Here is a 17531-nt window from a genome sequence, read left to right on the forward strand (position 1 = left end):
ACATCTCCGTGTGTGCACAAAGGATGTGGAGACCAGATGCAAAGCCACCCCCACAGCCAGCCAGCATAGGAGCAGAGAAACTCGCCACTCCAGGAAGAGTTACAGTCCTGCTTGCCTGTGAGAGATGAGACAAAGCACAAGTACTACAGCTAGGGAGGAGAAAGGACAACAGCAGTTTTCTCTGCCGTGTCTGTAGCACAACACATGGCCAGGCTCAACCAGCATAGTGGTGTTGTCAGGATCTTCCTTATATTGGACAGAGAACACCAGAGACTGCAGTCACCCACACTGCAACAGGATGGGCCTGTGACGCTCACTTGTACGCCCAGCAGCACAAAGACTAGGCTGCAGCGATGCTTCATATCTACATGCTTGACACAGGACTGAAGCCCTGGACACGCTCTGATTTGGCCGTTCATTAGCTACTTGACTGAGGAAGACAAGTGCTACGCAACATCGTACCAGGCCTGCACTCTCGTCCTTTTTCATAGAGGGAGGCAATGGCTTTTTGAAGACATCTTCTGCAAAGAACCTCTCCTCTCCAGGCTCATTCTGAAAAACCCAAGATTAGACATTAGGCCATCAGCATCACAGGGGTCAGAGAGTGCACACAGCAGCCAGGAAGCCACTTCTGAGCATCCATGGAAAACAGGTAGCTGGGAAAAATTACAGGATTTCCACTGGAGATGCTCTCACCCTCCATTCAGAGAAGACCATGTTTCTCCTAGGTCAGTGCCCTTGAAAGCAGGCATGCTCCATACCAGATGAGACTCCATGGCTGGCTTGCTACCAGCCTCGGGGACAATTACACCCCTCAGGTTCCAGCTGCCCAGGACTGGCCATGCCACAGAGCATAGCCAGACCAACAGGCAAGGAGGAAAGCAAAGTTTCTGCACTTGTGTCTAAATCACTTCTACCAACTCTCCTGGCATTCCTCGGGCCCAGTCGGTACCACAGCACCAGGCTGTGCCCAAACACCCATGCTCAAACATCACTATTGGCAGCTACTCCCAACCAGCTGCTCCTCACACTGGGGATACAGTGTTTGCTCACTGGGAGCAGCACTGAAGGGCACTGCCCCAGGACTGGGGCTGTACAGGATGTATCTGCATTTGATCTCAGTTCACCTTTGCAGTCCATCTGCACCACCTGCCTCATCTTCCTGCCTGTCTGTGATATTTGGAGGGGGCAGGAACTGCAGTTACAGGAGAGATCTCCAGTTCTTATCTAACTTGGTATGTTTAAACATCTCTGCTACTTTTTTGTTGGCTCTGTCACAATAGCTGGGTGCTTTCAGCAGTGTGAGTGAAATGCATGCCTCAGTTACCTAGATGTTTCTGAATCCTTTACCATAAGGAAGGGATGAGAAGCCCTGACAATGTCACAAGAGAAAAATCTCAGGAACTTAGTCCCACCTGGCTGAACAACCCCATGTTCCTGGCATGCTGCTGACCCCATGTATTTCATTGTTTTCTCTTGCTGTCCCTCCCTTTTTGACGTCTCTATAAATTGCTACTTTCTAACCTCTCTTACCTCAGCATCCTGGCCTCAGATCTCTGATCATTCCGATGCCTGGAGGGATTTACCTTAGCAGAAGTACTTTTCCCTTTCTCCTTTTTGTCCCTGTTGTCCCTGTTGTGTGGGTCCTTCCTTTCATTTGTCCGTTCCTGGCTCCCATGCCGCCGCCTTCTGCTTTCTGTAGGTGACGAGCAGGCTTCTCGGTCTATCGTGACTTCCCTCTGAAAGAGGCATTTGGAACAGACTCAGCCAAACCCCTGCAAATCTTCTTATTTGGCTTATTGTCCTTACTGGGCCGGGGAAGCCAGCACAGTAAGAAGGGACTGCAGAGCCTCACACAGCTGAGGGCAACGGCTTCAGAACTCTGATGGGGCAGAAGACAGTCTACTACAGCCAGGCCATCAGAGCACTACCCTGCTCACTCAGAACACGGACACTTCCAGTATCACAAAAACAAGGTGATAGTCCCAGAGAACCTCTGCTGATGGCTCTTTTTTGGCATCCTTGTAACTATTGTGGGCTGGAGTCAGGGAGCAGAGAGACCACATCTTTTAATACAGCCACATATCACATGACTTCAGTAAAATCTAGCAAAGATGCTCTGCCCATAAGTTTACTCGATGAAGAGACCAAAAACCCTCCACAGGCAGGGCTTCAGAAGCCAAAGAACAGTAGCTGGTTCAACACACAACTAATGGGTTCCTAGTCTCTCATTAAGCTGATATTTTGGAACATGTATCCCTTTTATACAGGTCGGAGGCAGAGGACTGAGTAAGAGAAACAAGGCCACCTCTGTACTGTCCTATGTTAGTCCATCTTCAGGATCCAGCTAAAAAAATCTCCCCCAGAGAAGGGCAGTTTGCAAGAATGTGCTGTGTGTAAAGTTTTCTTCCCATACACTCACCTGAGTCCTGGGGTCATAATATGTCCCAGCTATGGGATCATAGTAATTCCCAGTTTCAGGATCATAAATGTATGTGGACACATCTGATGGAGCTGAACAGAGAGACAAGAGTTAACACCACAAACTTCCAAAGGCAGAGCTTGCCTTTTACAAAGACAAAAGCATCAGTAAACAGTGAAAGGATCAAGAGTGGGAAAGTAGCATTTTTCTTTCCTGGCAAGAGAGGTATGAGTATCCTCACATCACTTGACCTACATCTTTTTTTCTTTAAGGAGTAAGAAGGGAGATAGGTTTTCACAATTCTTCTGTTTTAGGACTCTGCCAAAACTTCCACATCAAAACACACTTACAGGGGCTGTGCTGACATCACTAGACCACAACACTTGATGGCACAAAGACACGAAATTCAGTAATTTCCCTAAGGAAGGGCTAATGAGTACCAGGCTCTGTGTCCACCCACCCCTGTTAACAAGGAGGATCTGTGCTCTTTCAAACAGTCTCCTGTTTAAAGTGATGACACTCCCCACATCCCTTCTGCCCACGGGTGCATGAAAGCTCCCGACCACAAACCATTTTTATAGGAACATCCAAAGGCCTTCCAGGGCAGGCCCATAATGCAGGAATGTTCCTCATTTCCAAAGACAGAGCTCAGCGACACTACATCTAGTAAAACAATCCAGAGTATTCTTCCAGCTACTGGCACTGCTGCATAAAGTGTATTTTCTCTGTCTCATCTAGTAATTGTCAGGCTGATTTTATCCCATCAGTTTACCACAACAAGGGAAAGCACACAGCAAGTTTCCTTTATCTGCCTGTAGTTTTGCACAGTAAGAGCAGTGAGAAACACATCATCAGATAGGAAAATATGACTAAACAAAGTTGGCAAAGAAACTCAGAAGTGGGTGTAGCAAACAAACCTACTCTTAGCCTTTAAAAATATTTTGGGGCTGATTTCTGCATGTCAGTGCCCTTTTAAGGAAGAAACCTCTCCACGGTAGGAGCTTAACTTACACTGTGCTCTGGTGCGTCTCTGTGATTCGCCGCCCCTCCTGTCTCTCATGCCCCTTCTGCCCTGGAAAAGCAAACACCACAAACAGATCAGAGACTCTCTGACAAACATCATATTGCTTCTTCTCCTCCCTCTCACGGGCCTGAAGCTCAGGAAAACAGCTCGCTTAGCTATGCTAAATAGAGCACAAGCACATACAACTTTTCGTCTACAGAGCAATGGACAGTGTTGCAAAGCACAAGACCTCTGTAGCCTCCGTGAATCTTTAAATGAGGTGCTTGTCGCAATCCATATCGAAGCCTCCAGCCCTTTCACTCCGGAAAGAGCCCTGTAGTCTAGTAACAAGCACTAGAGAAGAGACATTCACTCTGGGAACTGAGCTCAGTCATCAATTAAGTCACTCTGTAAAAGCATGGTACGGAATAATCCAGCCCAGAACTCCCCCAGGCAGCGCCACACTCTGACTTATGCTTCTGTGCGCGTTATAAACACAGTGCTAGGGGCAGAGCAGCACCGAAGAGCACATGTGAACATTGTCAACCCATCTTCAAACACGCTGAACTTCCAGCAGCCCAAAGGGAAAGAGCCTCACAAAGTCAGGCCTATAACCCCCAGCGCTCCCTCCCTTTCCCACAGCCTGCAGGGAAGCTGTGCAGACCTACCGGGCCATAGTAGGAATTGTCACCATGCTCCCCATAGTCATTCCTGTTGAGATAAAGGTTGCAGGTTGATGTCAATGTGGCTTCACATTACCCTCAGCATATTCAAAGTGAGTACATAAAGGCAGAAAGACGATCTTTGTTGAATTGTGTCCACCCCAGTAAAGAGACTTTGTAGATCACTGTCTCCACAAGAGCTATGACCATGCTCTCTGCTATGTCTGCAAAGATTAATCTCTCCAACTGCTTTTTAAAAAGCTGAACTCATTAATTCCCTCATAATGGGATTTGATGGCTGGACAACAAAAAAAAGAAGCAGCCACGCAATATGATGATTAATCCCATACTGCTCAGTCACTGAAGCTTCTTCTAGCTCTGATGCTTCACCTCTCCAACACCTTTTTTAGATTGTAGGAACATCTGTGCTAATTCACGTGCCAACCTTTAAGTACCCAGCCTGAAAACACAGCTCTAGTGTCACAGCACATCACACAGAGGACAACTCTACTGTTTCATCTACCTATACCTTCTCCTCCCTGTAGCAAGGTTCACTTCCACTGTACGTCCGTCAATGCAGATAGGGGGATCCAGATTCTGCAGTATCTTTAGTAATCTCAGTGCCTCCTGTAAAAGGAAAGGAGAATTTCACATCCATGAAAAGGAAACATAAGCCTGTTTCCCAAATCCAGTCTGCCTGACAGGAAGGCTTTGTGCTTACATGATGACCATAGCAGGATGGGAAACACAACACTTTTGTCTAAATATTAGTGAAAAGTATTTAGGATGCAACGAAAAGGATAAATACATTGTTAGGTTCTCTGCTTGTCCTATGACTGTTCTCAGCAGCTAGCTAGGGACTGTATGTTCTATGGCTGCTAGGCAATGCAGCACCGTGCCTGCTGTTGCCCCAAAGAGTTATTTGAGCACCCTCTGGACCATTGCCAAAGCACAGTTATGGAGTCTGGGAGTCACTCAGAACCAGAAAATGTGAACCTTCCAACATGGGACTGTCTGTTAATTAAGATTCTTGCCTTCTGCAGACAGAAACCATTGAATTCAAGTTCCCTGCAAACAAAGCATCTGTGCAAGAGGTGTTCAAGTTTAGGGGGGTCTACAAAGAAACTTACTGAAGCAAGAAACTCACTCAGCATCACAGCTTGTAACAAGAGATAATCGTTGGCTCCTAAAGCCAGAGAGCAACAGCTCTATCAGATATTCCCTGTAACTAGCCAGACAAGCAGAAGACAGGACTCACTCGAGGACAGCTGCCTCACAAGTACAGCTGTAGTTTCTCTACTTTTACGACTATAGATACCAACAGGGGGAGCATGTGAAAGCAGGAAACTACTTACAGCATGTGAATCCAGTTCAATGAAGCCATAGGTCTGCCCCATCCGTCCAGCCTTGTTCTTCATGATGCGCACACTGGATGTGGAGAGACGCACGTATGGGGCTAGGAGCCCCACAATCACTTCTGGTGGGGTGAATCGAGTAATACGCTTCAGCATAATTGCTGTGAAGCACAATGAGGGATGTGACCAGCAAATAAAAAATAGTAAAAAAAGATAATTCAGGTCTAAGCTTATTGTGACAGCACAGGTAAAACTAAATCCACTCAAAGCAACCCCATGGCTTCTTGCAGTTGAGTCTGGAAGCCGCTGCTTTTTTTTTCTTCACTTCGCAAGGTGCTCAGAGTATACCACCACCAACTGCTGACCCTTCCTTCCCAGAAAAGAGAGCAGAAAGCAGATACCTCCTCAGAGGAACTCATCCCAGAGTAACTTCTGGACAAAGAGACTTCTGCTGCTGTGCTAAGTTAATGGCACCATCCTGAAGCCAGCTTGCCCTGAATTAATTTTCCTAAAGGCAATTTGCCAGTGCCTTTGCGGCTGGACAGCCCACAATTACTTGATGCCATGGATTTGCACAACATAGATATTTTAGTGAAATGCTGCCCTTTCTGCAGATGGCCTCATGGAGTGCAAGCAAGAGGAACCCAAAACTGGGCCCTGTACCACTCACTTCTGCTTCCTCCACCATCCTGTGGTGTGGCTTCCTCTGCTTCTCTCTGAGAGGGCAGCTCCTGGTGCCGATCCACATCCCTTCTCTTCTCTTGTGAGGGCCGCCGCTCTCTACCTTCATCTCTCTTCCTTGGCTCCTGTTCCGGGGGCTGACACTCCTGCTGTGGAGCAGGAACTGAGGGCTGGAGAGGCTGCTTTGGAGATCCTGGTTGTCCTGATAACTCTTGCTCAGGTTTTTCAAGCTTTGTCTCTGCTATTAGAGAGGAGAAATGGACCAGTTCCACATAGAGTGTTTCAGCACGTATTCTTCTCTTATTTTCTGGCCACTGCAGCAGCACTCCTTATAAAGGCTAATGCCTTATAAATCTCTTATAAAGGCTATGCCTTTTGTATATGCCCTGTCAATGCTCTGCAGAAACAAGGTGTGTAAAGGACAAGCTAGATACTGCTCATCCTTTCATTGCCTTGTTTCGTGTTGGGCTCCTTTACTTGACCTCTGCTGTCAGAGACAAGAGGCTTTTTGGCCTTCTTTTAGGATTGGCTCTTCTCTGGGCAAACATGCATCAGGGATGGGTTTGGATATGTTCCTCCCAGGCCCAGGACAATACATGGCAGTGAAACCCTTACTACGCCTGATGTATTCTTGAACACTCATATAACTGAGTAAGATCAACGAGTAACTGTCACCTTATCTCTATGCTAGAGGAAAACTGGGTTCAGACCTCTAGGATCACTGAGTGAAATGCATCATAATACAATCACTGATTTTATTAGGTGCCTACTTACCGCAGATGAGTAAGATACTATGTGGAAACACCCTGCCCCTCAGCCCACCTATGCAATACAGAGAAGATAAAACCCCATCAAGTTTCTGTGCTTGAAGGCCTCTGAAGCATCTGGCTTTACTTCAAAAGATATCCCTACCTGAGCTTCTAAAGCTGTTGGAAAGGGAAGCCAAAGCTGCAGGGCTGCAAAGTCAGACATTAACAGCCCTGCACCTGCTCCCGAAGCCTCTTCCCACAGAGAAGAAATGAGTGCAAGACTTGGCACAGTGAAGCTTCTCTTTAATGTTCCCTAGAGCACCTCCCCGCTCTCCTTCTGCCTGGGCAGTGGGCAGCATGGCAGAACACATGACAATTTTGCATGCAAACATTGAGAAAGCTGCACACTGACTTGTCTGGCTGTCAGCACAGCTCATGTTGGACAGGCCGGTCCTAATTTGTCTGCAGCTTGCAGCACGCAGAGTTTTGGCTACACTCCATGAGCAGAACCTCATGTAAAATTTGCATAGGAAACCAGTCTGCACATACAGCTGCGAAAACTGCCCATGAAATCACACAGACATGAGCGCAACCCCAGGGATGGGGAAAGCAATTCTCTTACTGAATTCTTGCTCAGCTGATGCATCCTCCCCCTCAGAACCACCTCTGGACTCTGGGCCTGCTCTGCTCCCTGTAAAAGAGACATATAAAAGTCCTTTTCAAGACTATCAGTCACAGAGCACGCAAAAACTCACGCAAAACTGCAGTAACGACTGTATATGCCTAGAGAGTTGTTTTGTTTCACCCAGCAACTAAAGGACTGTCATAGAGAGGTTACCTTATTACACGTTTTCACAACCAACAAAAGCAGATGAGTAAGAAGTGTGCACCACAATCTGTCTTCACAGCATCTTAAAGGCTCTGTTTAATTTGCTCCTCAGCAGTTTTATTAACAACCCATAGTTGTGTTGGGCCAGCTACATGAATTTTGCCTTCATAATGCTGATGGAGGAGCCACAGTGCAAGAAAAGCACAACCATGGGGACAGTACTTCAGAAAATAGAGTTCTGTATCAGCAGTTCTTTTAATGCCCTTCTGCCTGGGGTATGCAGGTAAGAAATGCAAAACATTAGAAGTTGCTCAAAGATACAGAGTCAAAGGTTATAAAGTGCCTGGAATACCTGCTTGTCCCAAAGAAATCACTTCCTCAAGGGAGCATGTTTTGGCTTTCATGCCCTCCCATCCCAAAAAGCAGAAGGGCTAGTGGGGTGAGGAGAAGCTCTTGGAGGAGCAGAACTCCTTTCCATGCACTTCTTACAGTCAGCAAGGTGAGTTCAGCCATTCAAATCCTGTATTAACCTTTAATCTGAGAGCCTCAGAAGAAAAGCACTAAAAACATACGCTGCATCTCCCAGGGAAGGTAGGTTGAGAGGAAGCCATCTCACCTATGGCCAGCAGTACCAGCTCACAGTCCTGGAGGACACACAACCTATAACTGCGGAGGAAGGACAATGCCACAGCAATAGGATGGAAAGGCTATGTGCAGGAAGACACCTCTCCACCTCACCTCACGAGAACAGACAACCTGGTAGCAACATATCTGCATGTAACATCTTTAGCGTGTAGAGGGAGAAGGGTCTAAATGAAGCAAAACTAATCATCCTACATCCTCCACACAGTGCTCAGCTAGTCCACCAAGACGGATGCCACAGGGAAGTCAGAAAAGAAACTTACTTGTCAGGGCAGATGAAACTTTTAATTGACCAAGCACAGGGGACCAGACATACTCACCATCTCTTGGGAGCTTGCAATAGGAGCAGGAAGATCTGTAGCCCACAGTACACACCTTACACTGCAATGGAAGATGGACAGCATGAGGAAGTCATGTTTTGAAGGCGGTGGGTACAACCTGCTTCAGAATGCCAGACTCTGCAGCGCTCTCAGAAAGCAAGTAACAGCCATGGAAAAGCTACAGTGAGAGTTTGAGGGACAGGATGGGTAATGGCAGCAGGAGACCTGGCTGGAATGGAAGGGAAATGCTCATATGGCTCACAACTGGAGTTCCCTTGGGAACAGGACTTACACACAACTTCTGAGCACAGATTTGTTCACACCATGGAGGCGGTTCACTAGCCCTTGAGATGGGACCCTTCCCCTTTTCTCAAGTGACACTGGACCGAAAAGCTACACACTAGGTACCATACTGCTAGCCACTATGTTGTTTCAAAGGATCCAAAGTTACATTTGTAGTGTCTGATCTCAACTCACTGCTACAGCAGTGACAAAGTCCCTATCTGAGCTAAACTGTAGATACTGATACAATTTGCTGCACAGGGAGAGTAGTGAAGAGGTGTCTACTAACCAAGAGGTAGAGCTGTACAGGCTTGGATGGTTATCCCACCCCGAACCACTGTGGAAAGAGCCAAGTGCCCTGTCTTCACAGCTCTCTCCGAACACAGCATTCCTAACTTCCTCTTCAAGCTCTTTGTAAATGCATTGTTTCTCTTTCACAGCATTTTTTTCCCCTCTAACTGAAGGCCTGCAAATGCTCTGGGGCACAAGGAAGCTCTTTCAGGCCATGCTTACCCACAGCAACAGCAGGGACACACACTCCAGCTACTTCTCATTGCACTGAGAGCTGTTGTGAAACCACTGCTTGAAACTTCTGTCTCTACTTGATCTCTGGAGCGTTACAAGCACGGACAAGGTGCCAAGCAATGGCTCTGCTGGCAGCTGGAGTGCATCCGATTAGCCTGGATGAGGGTCTTTGTAGCCCAGTGTGATCCAATGGTCAAGCTGGGAGTCCAACTAGAACTGACCCCTTCCTACCCTACTGCAACCTCTTGGTCTGCAGTCAGTGGGAATGCAGGCAACAACCCTGCCCTTTGCTCCCTGCAGTCCTCCCCAGCCAAAAGCACCTGCTCTGGGAGAACTGCGAGAAGGGCACGGGAACAAAACCAGCCTTTGGGCAACTGTGCCTCCCCAGAAATGGGCCACTTCCAGTCTGTACGAACTGCTGCCTGGACTTGGGACTCACTTCCATGTTTCCTTACCTGCTGCACTTACTACAATCAAATCTAGATCACAGGTTCCTGTGTGAGACAGAGGAGTGGTTTGCACTGTTACGCCAGTGAAAGTTCTGATTACTGGGACAATGGAGACCCTTGTGGTTACACACATGGACCAGAGGGAAAGCCTGTTCCATTCCGGTTGGCAGAATCACTGACTCATGTTGCATTCTAAGGAGAAAGGATCCACATGCTATTTTCCCCACGTATTAAAAGGGAACCACTGCATAGGGATGAAACTGGTCTGTGTGTAGAACACTGGCTACCTGCACCACTCATAGGTGCTACAAAAAACCACAGAAGTTTAGAAGAGGCAAGAGCTTCAGGACAGGTATTAAGCCACTGAGCAAATATCTAACACTCCTCTGCTGCCACTGCCATGAGAGCCAGCAGGGGAAGCACAACACAGCTCGGATCGCATACTTACACGTTTGCAGCGCCAAAACTCTGGGCACGGAGTGTACTCAAGGGTCACTTCTTTGCCACCAATCGAAAGAGTTCCCTGTTGAGACAAGGGGGTAAATGAATGTGCCCAGCACATGCAGACTACTCAGAGGCAAAGAAAGGGGTTAAAGCTCTGGTTCCTAAAGGTTTCGCAAGTGAAACAGGGTGAAGGGGGGAGAAAGTCCCCCAGTTCAGTTAGCTGGAGCTTTGCCATGGAAGTGGAAGGGAAACTGCCTGTGCTCTGCTCTAGCATGGGGCTAGAAAGCTGTGTGTTAGCTCCAGAGGAACATGGCAGAAGAGGTTTTGCCACCTCCCAGGAAAAGGAGAGACAGAGTAACCAGAGCACGGGAGGGAAATGCTTTAACCTGCTTTTGTCCACGTGCTGGAAAGGGGCAGCTGGACAGCCTCCTTCACACCAGTCACCACCAGCTGGCCTCATGGCAGCTACTTGAGGCGGAATACAAGGAAAAATGCCACTGAGGTGAGAGAATTTTCATGCTTGGGTTAGTCTTCATGTCACTCACAAAACCCTGTCTTTCCTTCAGAGAAGCATGCCAGCACGTGCCAAGGCCGCTGCTCTGCAGCCAGTCCTTGGCGGGGCTGGCCCCGAGCACCTGTGCAGCAGTGGCAGAGGAGCTCCACTGCCTACAAAGACACACTGCTTTCAGCTCCACACGTGACACTTTGGAGAGATGTCAGGAGCCCAACTCCACAAGCTTTGCTGAAATGCAGATGATTTAAGGGTGAAATGAAGTCATACGTGCAAGTCCCCCAGCTCCCGCCTGGAGCAGCCCATAAAAGCAGTGAGCAGCAAGGATTCCTGCTGGCTCTCATCTGCCGTGGACAACAGACCATGCCTGCGCATGCAGGATGCAGGCTGAGCCACAAATGCATGGACCCATGCGACATGTCATGTCACTGGAGGCACCGCCAGACCACACAGTCTCTATTTCCCAACACCACAATATGAGACTTGGTGTCAATAACGAGAGTCAGTTCCAGGTCTCCCAAGCCCCAGGAGAGCAGCTGCTCTTCTGGCCCGTTGCTGGATGGTACACACAGATGTCAGAGAGCTGTTTACAGCCCCAAGCTATTTTGGGGACCTCTGGTGAGTCAGAAGCTTCCCAGGTACTCTGACCCAGTAGCCTAGTCACGCAAGAGCTCCCAGAGCAAACCATGAACATGAGAAAACAAGTTCCCAGACTTACTATTCAGAAATTACAATACACCCATGCATAAATCGTTGTGCAGAATGTGAGTGAGATGCTAGGGAACATGTATATGTAAAGTAGGAGGGAAGAGTTCATGGCAGGGAATCACTCAGCAGCGGTACAACAACAATCCTTTAATCCCTAAGAAAAAATGCAGCAAAGTCTGAGACGAAAGGCACTGCCCTGCAAGGTTGGGTTCCACCACCTCCCCTCTCCACAGCCGGCCTTTTACGGGCCAAGGCCATCCTCTCCCACCAGGCCCACAGGCACTGAACACTTCAGGGGTTTCCTTCCTGCTGCCCAGGTGTTCCAGCACTGCCTTCCAGCATGGCTGTGCCTTTGCCTCACAGAAAGCTGAGCCGTTCCTAGACCTTGTTGAGGGCTGGTGTGTGCACCCAGAGCACAGTGCTGCAACCTCAGATACAAGGAGTCTCCTTGGGGTCTATGCACAGCACAGAGTATTGCCTACTTTACATGTTTAAAAGAAGGTTTGCACCTTCTTTAAGGCACGTGAGGAAACACAAGTGAGAAAGACAGTAAGTGGAAATCAAGGCTGTCCCACTGGGACTGTTGGTCCCTCTGAGATGGACACGTTCCCTCTTCCAGGCAGGGCACCCATCACATCACACACTCAAGGGACTGGCAGCATCAGGAGAGCAGGCCAGAAATAATGCCCGTGTCTGCCTCAGGACCCACTGAGCTTAGGCAGGGAGAGAAGGCAGGGTGCACATCCTCACGAGCAGAGCTGCAGCCACAAGCCCAAGAAAATCTTCAGAAATAGCAGATCCTCAGCAGACAGTTGCAGCCCTGCCTACAAGCTTGGGAAACAAGGACAACTATATTGGAGGACACTTCCGCCGGTAGGGCAATCCATCATACAGCTTCATCCTTCTACCAGTCGTTGAGGATAAAACTTGCCAGAAAGTCTTAAGATTATTTTTGGTCTTATGGAAAATGTTTTTGAAGTGCATGTGGTGCTGGTCTCTACTGCAAATTCAGTTCTCAGTGACTGCAGAAAGTGTCACTTGCATAATTACTCCCTAATTTCCTTAACACCCTGCTGATTGCCTGCTCATTTTTTCAACAAGCTCCCTCTTACTGATTTCTTCTTGATAAAGTAATTTTCAAGGTTGCTATCACCATTTAACACTCCAAAATGAGCCCTTCATTTAGGACACACATTATCAGGATCCAGTGACTTTGAAGTCCTCATTCCCCCATTTTGTTACCAGATTCCATTCCAAATATTTTTACAGCCTTTATTTCCTCTAGTCCCTGTCACAGCTTATCCTTTTTCATCTGCATCTTCTTCCTTTTCTCTGCAGAATATATTGGATAATACTCTATTTTTCATTTTACCACTTTCAGTTGAGCAGATCTTTGTGAAATCACAAAGGTTTTCTGCAGATTTCAGGGAACAGTGCTGGCGGTGCAGGGGAAGGTAAGCCCAACATACGCCACATGTGTGGTACCCAGACTGTAACAACTTCTTCCATATTCAGGCATTTTATCCTGGACATCTCTCACTGACTCACCTGCACTATGCCCATTAATTCTCCTTCTGGATTTCCAGCATCCTATACTTCTGAGCAGCTTGGCCTTTTCTTTCTAAATCTGTATATCACTGAAATGTCTCCCTGGTCCTCCCAGTCAGGAACGTCCCCCTCAAAACTAGCAGTAAACACACAGTTGACTCACCAGTGAAGGGTTTAAAAGGCAGCACAGCTCTGCAGTACTAGAACATCGAGCTCTCAGCTATGGAAATGCCTAGATTTCGAAGGGCATAAGCAGATTCTGTTTTTTTCTGAATTGCCAAATTCATCAAAACAGAGCATCAGGACCTTACTGCTGGGAGCAATGATGTATGCTACTGTTCAATATCTTTCAAACACAGTTATACATGGGTTCTTTGCTTAGAGGTCTGTTGGAGATGCAATACTGGATTCTAGTCTAAGTGATACAATTCAGTACAAGCCATTTCAGCTAAAGCTACTAAAAAATCTGCATCATCTGGAATAATAGCCAATGGCCTAGTACGTAAATATTACTGTCAGTAGACTCTGGTCAACTGAGCAATCCCATCATGAGGTAATCCTAGACAGCAGTGCCATGAAACCATAAAGCCTGTTTGTAGAAAGCACACACAACAGGTAGCAACGATTCAAAGCCCTTCACTGAGCAGGGACAAACCCCACAAGAACAGGTTACTTGAAGATAGGGAAAGAAAAAGGGAAAATCTCTTAGTGATGATATCCACAGGTGATTAAATCTTTCCAAAGCACTTTGGAGACTCTGCGTCAGCTGGGCACAAGGTTTCAGCAACAAAACTCCAGTTTTACTAGAGCAGTTTCCAAGCTCTTTGTCCCCAAAGGCAGTTAAACCTGAAGCATTAAAAGAATATCAATAAGATCTAAATGGTAAAGGTAGGCCTAACTGTAAGAAAAAAACCAGACCACACTCCTAGCACACACAATGCCCGCTCAGGAGGTTGGTTTTAACTCACCTCTAGTTTAACCTCTTTGGAATCATACTACTTTAGCAAGCAAAGAACTCACCTCCTGCTCCGAACAGAGCACAGCTAACTCACACGGGCAGGGGAAGTTGTGCGTGCCACCGAGCAGTGCAGGTACATGTGCACAGAGCTTTGATCACGCTTCCTAAGGAAGCACCGAAGCTACTGACAGGGCCAGGAGACAGACTGCTGCAGGTCGCAGCATGGCACGAGTTACCCACTTCAGCTGCTTATCTGTCAATTAGCATTTACAGTTGGCATGCTAGGACTTTTTATGCTCGTTGACAGCCTTCTAATGATGATGACTGGGGGTTGAGGAGGGGGAGAACTTGCCAAAAAAGTACCTCTGTGCTCTCCAAGACTGAGATGACAGAAGAATACAAATCATCAATGTCAAAGTTCTTGCTAGCTGTTTCTCTGAAAAGAGTGACCTAGAAAACCTGAAACACGGAGAGCTTTCGGAGCATGGCACACTCTCTCAAATCAACCCAGGCTTCTGCTTTAACTTAATTTGGCTAAAGATTACATCCTTCAGTAAAATCTCACTCCGGAGCCTCTTTAAAAATGAGCTGACAGCTCTCCAAGTATTCTACCCCATGGGTCATGCTTCAGCAGCTACCACAGGGGCTGTCAAACTGCACAAAGACGTGGATGTAGCAACAAGCGCTGCTGTGGATCGCTGTGAAGGAACTGTGCTCTGGCTCTTCCAGTGGGATGGTAACCACATGCCACCATCCCTTGTCACAGGAAAGGCCACAGGTACCTGACTCAGTTGAATAGCAATTGTCAGTCTCAGCTTTACAGACGACACACCGGGAGTGGCACAGGTCATTTTTGGAACAGAATCAAGGCTCAGCTCTGCAGCTCCCAAATCCAAAAGGACTAATAAGCCAAAGTTTTCTTCTTGGCCACCCCCACAAAGCAGCAACCAAAGGAGTGCAGGAGGTACCTGCACCACAAGTGAACCATATCCAGATCTCCTCCAGCAGCTGGATCAAGCACAAAAACAAACACCACTTCAGCAAATTATTTCCTGATATTGTTCAGTCAGATTAAATGGAAAATATCCATGCCATGAACTGAAAGGTTCTGGTGTCCTTCTTGCTGAGTAATCACCAAGTCGGAAGACTGACATGGTTCCATATGTTAAAAATGAACTGAAAATATCATTTGCAAACAGATATCAAATTGTATACAAAAAGAATGCTTACGAGCAGCACAGCAAAGCAGTCATATTAAAATACCAGAATTAACCTCGTTTATGTGACGTTAATTCAGCCCTCTTATGCCCTACTACCCATTAATGACTAGTGTTTATTGCCCTGGGGAGGCTCAGATAGTACCCCAAGAGGCAGCCTGGGAATGCAGAGGGAGCCCATGGTCCCAGCAGTGCTTCTCAGAACAGCGATCTCTCACCATCCTCAGAGTATTTTCCAGTCCTGGCCTCGGAATGCACCGGATGGCACAGCACAGGGAGACAAGCAGCTGACAGCAGAAGTCAGCTTATCTAACGGTAACCGCAAATCAGGCTTCTTTGAGGTTTTTCTCCTATTTGAGCACAGATTATAAATGCAAATTTAACAACCCTGACCACAACCCAATGTAAATTATGTAATCGCATCCTATTTCACTGGCACGGTTCTCATCTCTGTTACAGAGACCGGAGGGAAGCTGGCAGTGACAGCACAAGGCTCTTTCCCTTAAGGTGTTCATCTTCAGATAAAGTAGGCAGATGGGGTCAAACACCAAAGGTCCCTCTAACCCACCCACACATCCCCAGCTGCTTGTGAAATTCAGGAGGCAGCAGCTTCCCAGAGCGGAGCAGAGGGCCAGCTCCTGGGAGGGTAAGAGACCAGCTGGATGTATTTCAAAACAAGATCATCTCAGCCACAGAAACTGGCTTCTCATTCCATTTTTTCCATATGCTGAAGTTTTTATCTCAAGCTCCTTGGCAGCTGCTGTACAAGGGACTCAACTCTACAGAGCAACAGGCAGTACATCTGCTTACCTTTGACAAAAAGCAGATGATAAAAGCTGTGAACCCACAAACCACAATCCATCTGTAATTAAACATTTAGGAAACAGAGTGTGACATGGAGAGATGAAGAAACAAGAGCAATCCAGCACTGCAGCAAATGGCATTTCCTACAGGAACAGTAAGTACAAGCAAATTCCTACTGCAGTGGGACTTCCCCCAAGGCTCTCAAACTCCCTTCTTCACCTTCGTAACCATTTGCAGCTCAGGGACTTCTTTCTATTGGCCTGATCTATCAGTGTCCGGTACTCTACTGCTGAGTAGCTGGCAGCCAAGGCAGAAGACTCCAGGTATACAGGGAAAAAGGATGGCCTGACAAGTGGTGGTTACATCACCAAGTGGATCCAAACAACCTTGCTGTGTATTGTTATTACAGGTCTCTATCAAGACTAACACTGAGATGAATCTTCCATAAATGTGGCAATGGTCACCTGGAAAGGAAGATGTTTGGCTCCTGGGCATCAGCAACGCTATGCAGCTGAAGAGTGCACGGCATCCCCTTGAAGCATTTAGCAGTAAGGTGCTCGTTTCAACAGTGATCTGACATTAACCATCATGGCGTGCTCACGGCTCATGGTCTTCAAGGTCAGGGAAGGCCTGAGCCTGAGAGCCCAAAGATGACATCATCACTCCTGAGTGAACAGAACATCACTTCAGGCACATCACTGATAGGCACGTTAAACAAAATTGGCACTAACACAGAACTGAGGCATTAGGAGGGTAACTTAGAGAGTTCTAAAGATGTAGTAGCTAAATATAACAGATTAAGATGCTAGATAAGGATTATTTTATCCCAGGCAGCATTCAGTGCCTCTTTTTCAAACTTTCATGCTAAGCCCATGACCCACTTGCATTGGGACCATCCAGCATGACACAATTTTCCATTTCTACCTGCTCCCAGACAGCCCTCTTCAGGCCTCCCTTTCTGCCTGGTTATCCAGGCCATTTTCTTTTAGCAGAAAGCGCCAGTCTGCATCCTTTAAGTACCTAATTTCCACAGACACCCCATCTAGCCTGCTGAGACACCTCCAGTTTTCTTCCTACGATTTCTAAATTCCCTGGATACCAGCCATACTGTTTTTAAGTCCCAGTATCTTTCTACAATTCATCTCTCCCCACTGACATCCTTTTCACAAATACACACAGAAATTGTCTTTCAGACTATGCCAGCTCTCTACATTTTATTGCCTGAATTTTTAATTCCAATTCACTTCCAAGTTAGGATTCTCAAAGTGCTTATCTTTTAAACACAGCATTTGCTTCACTTGTCAGCACACTCAGTCCTGCCCCGAGAACATCACCAAAACAGTTGGTACAGGCAAGCTCCCAATTATGGCTCCAGGAAGGATAACAGCAATGTGTCGCAGCTTGAGAAAACATGCAATGTGC

At 47.2% G+C, this 17531-nt stretch overlaps 1 protein-coding gene across 3 annotated transcripts in view; it reads right to left on the minus strand.

Moving 5' to 3' along the window:
- RBM6 (RNA binding motif protein 6) overlaps window positions 1–17531 on the minus strand; it is a 58779-nt gene that overhangs the window by 6006 nt on the left and 35242 nt on the right. The window contains exons 7-17 of one of the 3 annotated variants that reach the window (XM_037385689.1): window positions 10368–10442; window positions 8664–8724; window positions 7495–7563; window positions 6113–6364; window positions 5443–5603; window positions 4617–4714; window positions 4094–4136; window positions 3434–3494; window positions 2423–2514; window positions 1587–1739; window positions 463–552 (exon numbers count right to left, since the gene is read on the minus strand). In XM_037385689.1, the coding sequence (XP_037241586.1) occupies window positions 463–552; window positions 1587–1739; window positions 2423–2514; window positions 3434–3494; window positions 4094–4136; window positions 4617–4714; window positions 5443–5603; window positions 6113–6364; window positions 7495–7563; window positions 8664–8724; window positions 10368–10442 (1155 nt within the window). Of the gene's footprint in view, window positions 1–462; window positions 553–1586; window positions 1740–2422; window positions 2515–3433; window positions 3495–4093; window positions 4137–4610; window positions 4715–5442; window positions 5604–6112; window positions 6365–7494; window positions 7564–8663; window positions 8725–10367; window positions 10443–17531 lie in introns of all 3 variants that reach the window. The other 2 variants (XM_037385688.1, XM_037385690.1) reach the window with 2 other exon arrangements.

Source organism: Falco rusticolus, chromosome 4 (genome assembly GCF_015220075.1).
Source record: "Falco rusticolus isolate bFalRus1 chromosome 4, bFalRus1.pri, whole genome shotgun sequence".
NCBI lineage: Eukaryota > Metazoa > Chordata > Aves > Falconiformes > Falconidae > Falco > Falco rusticolus.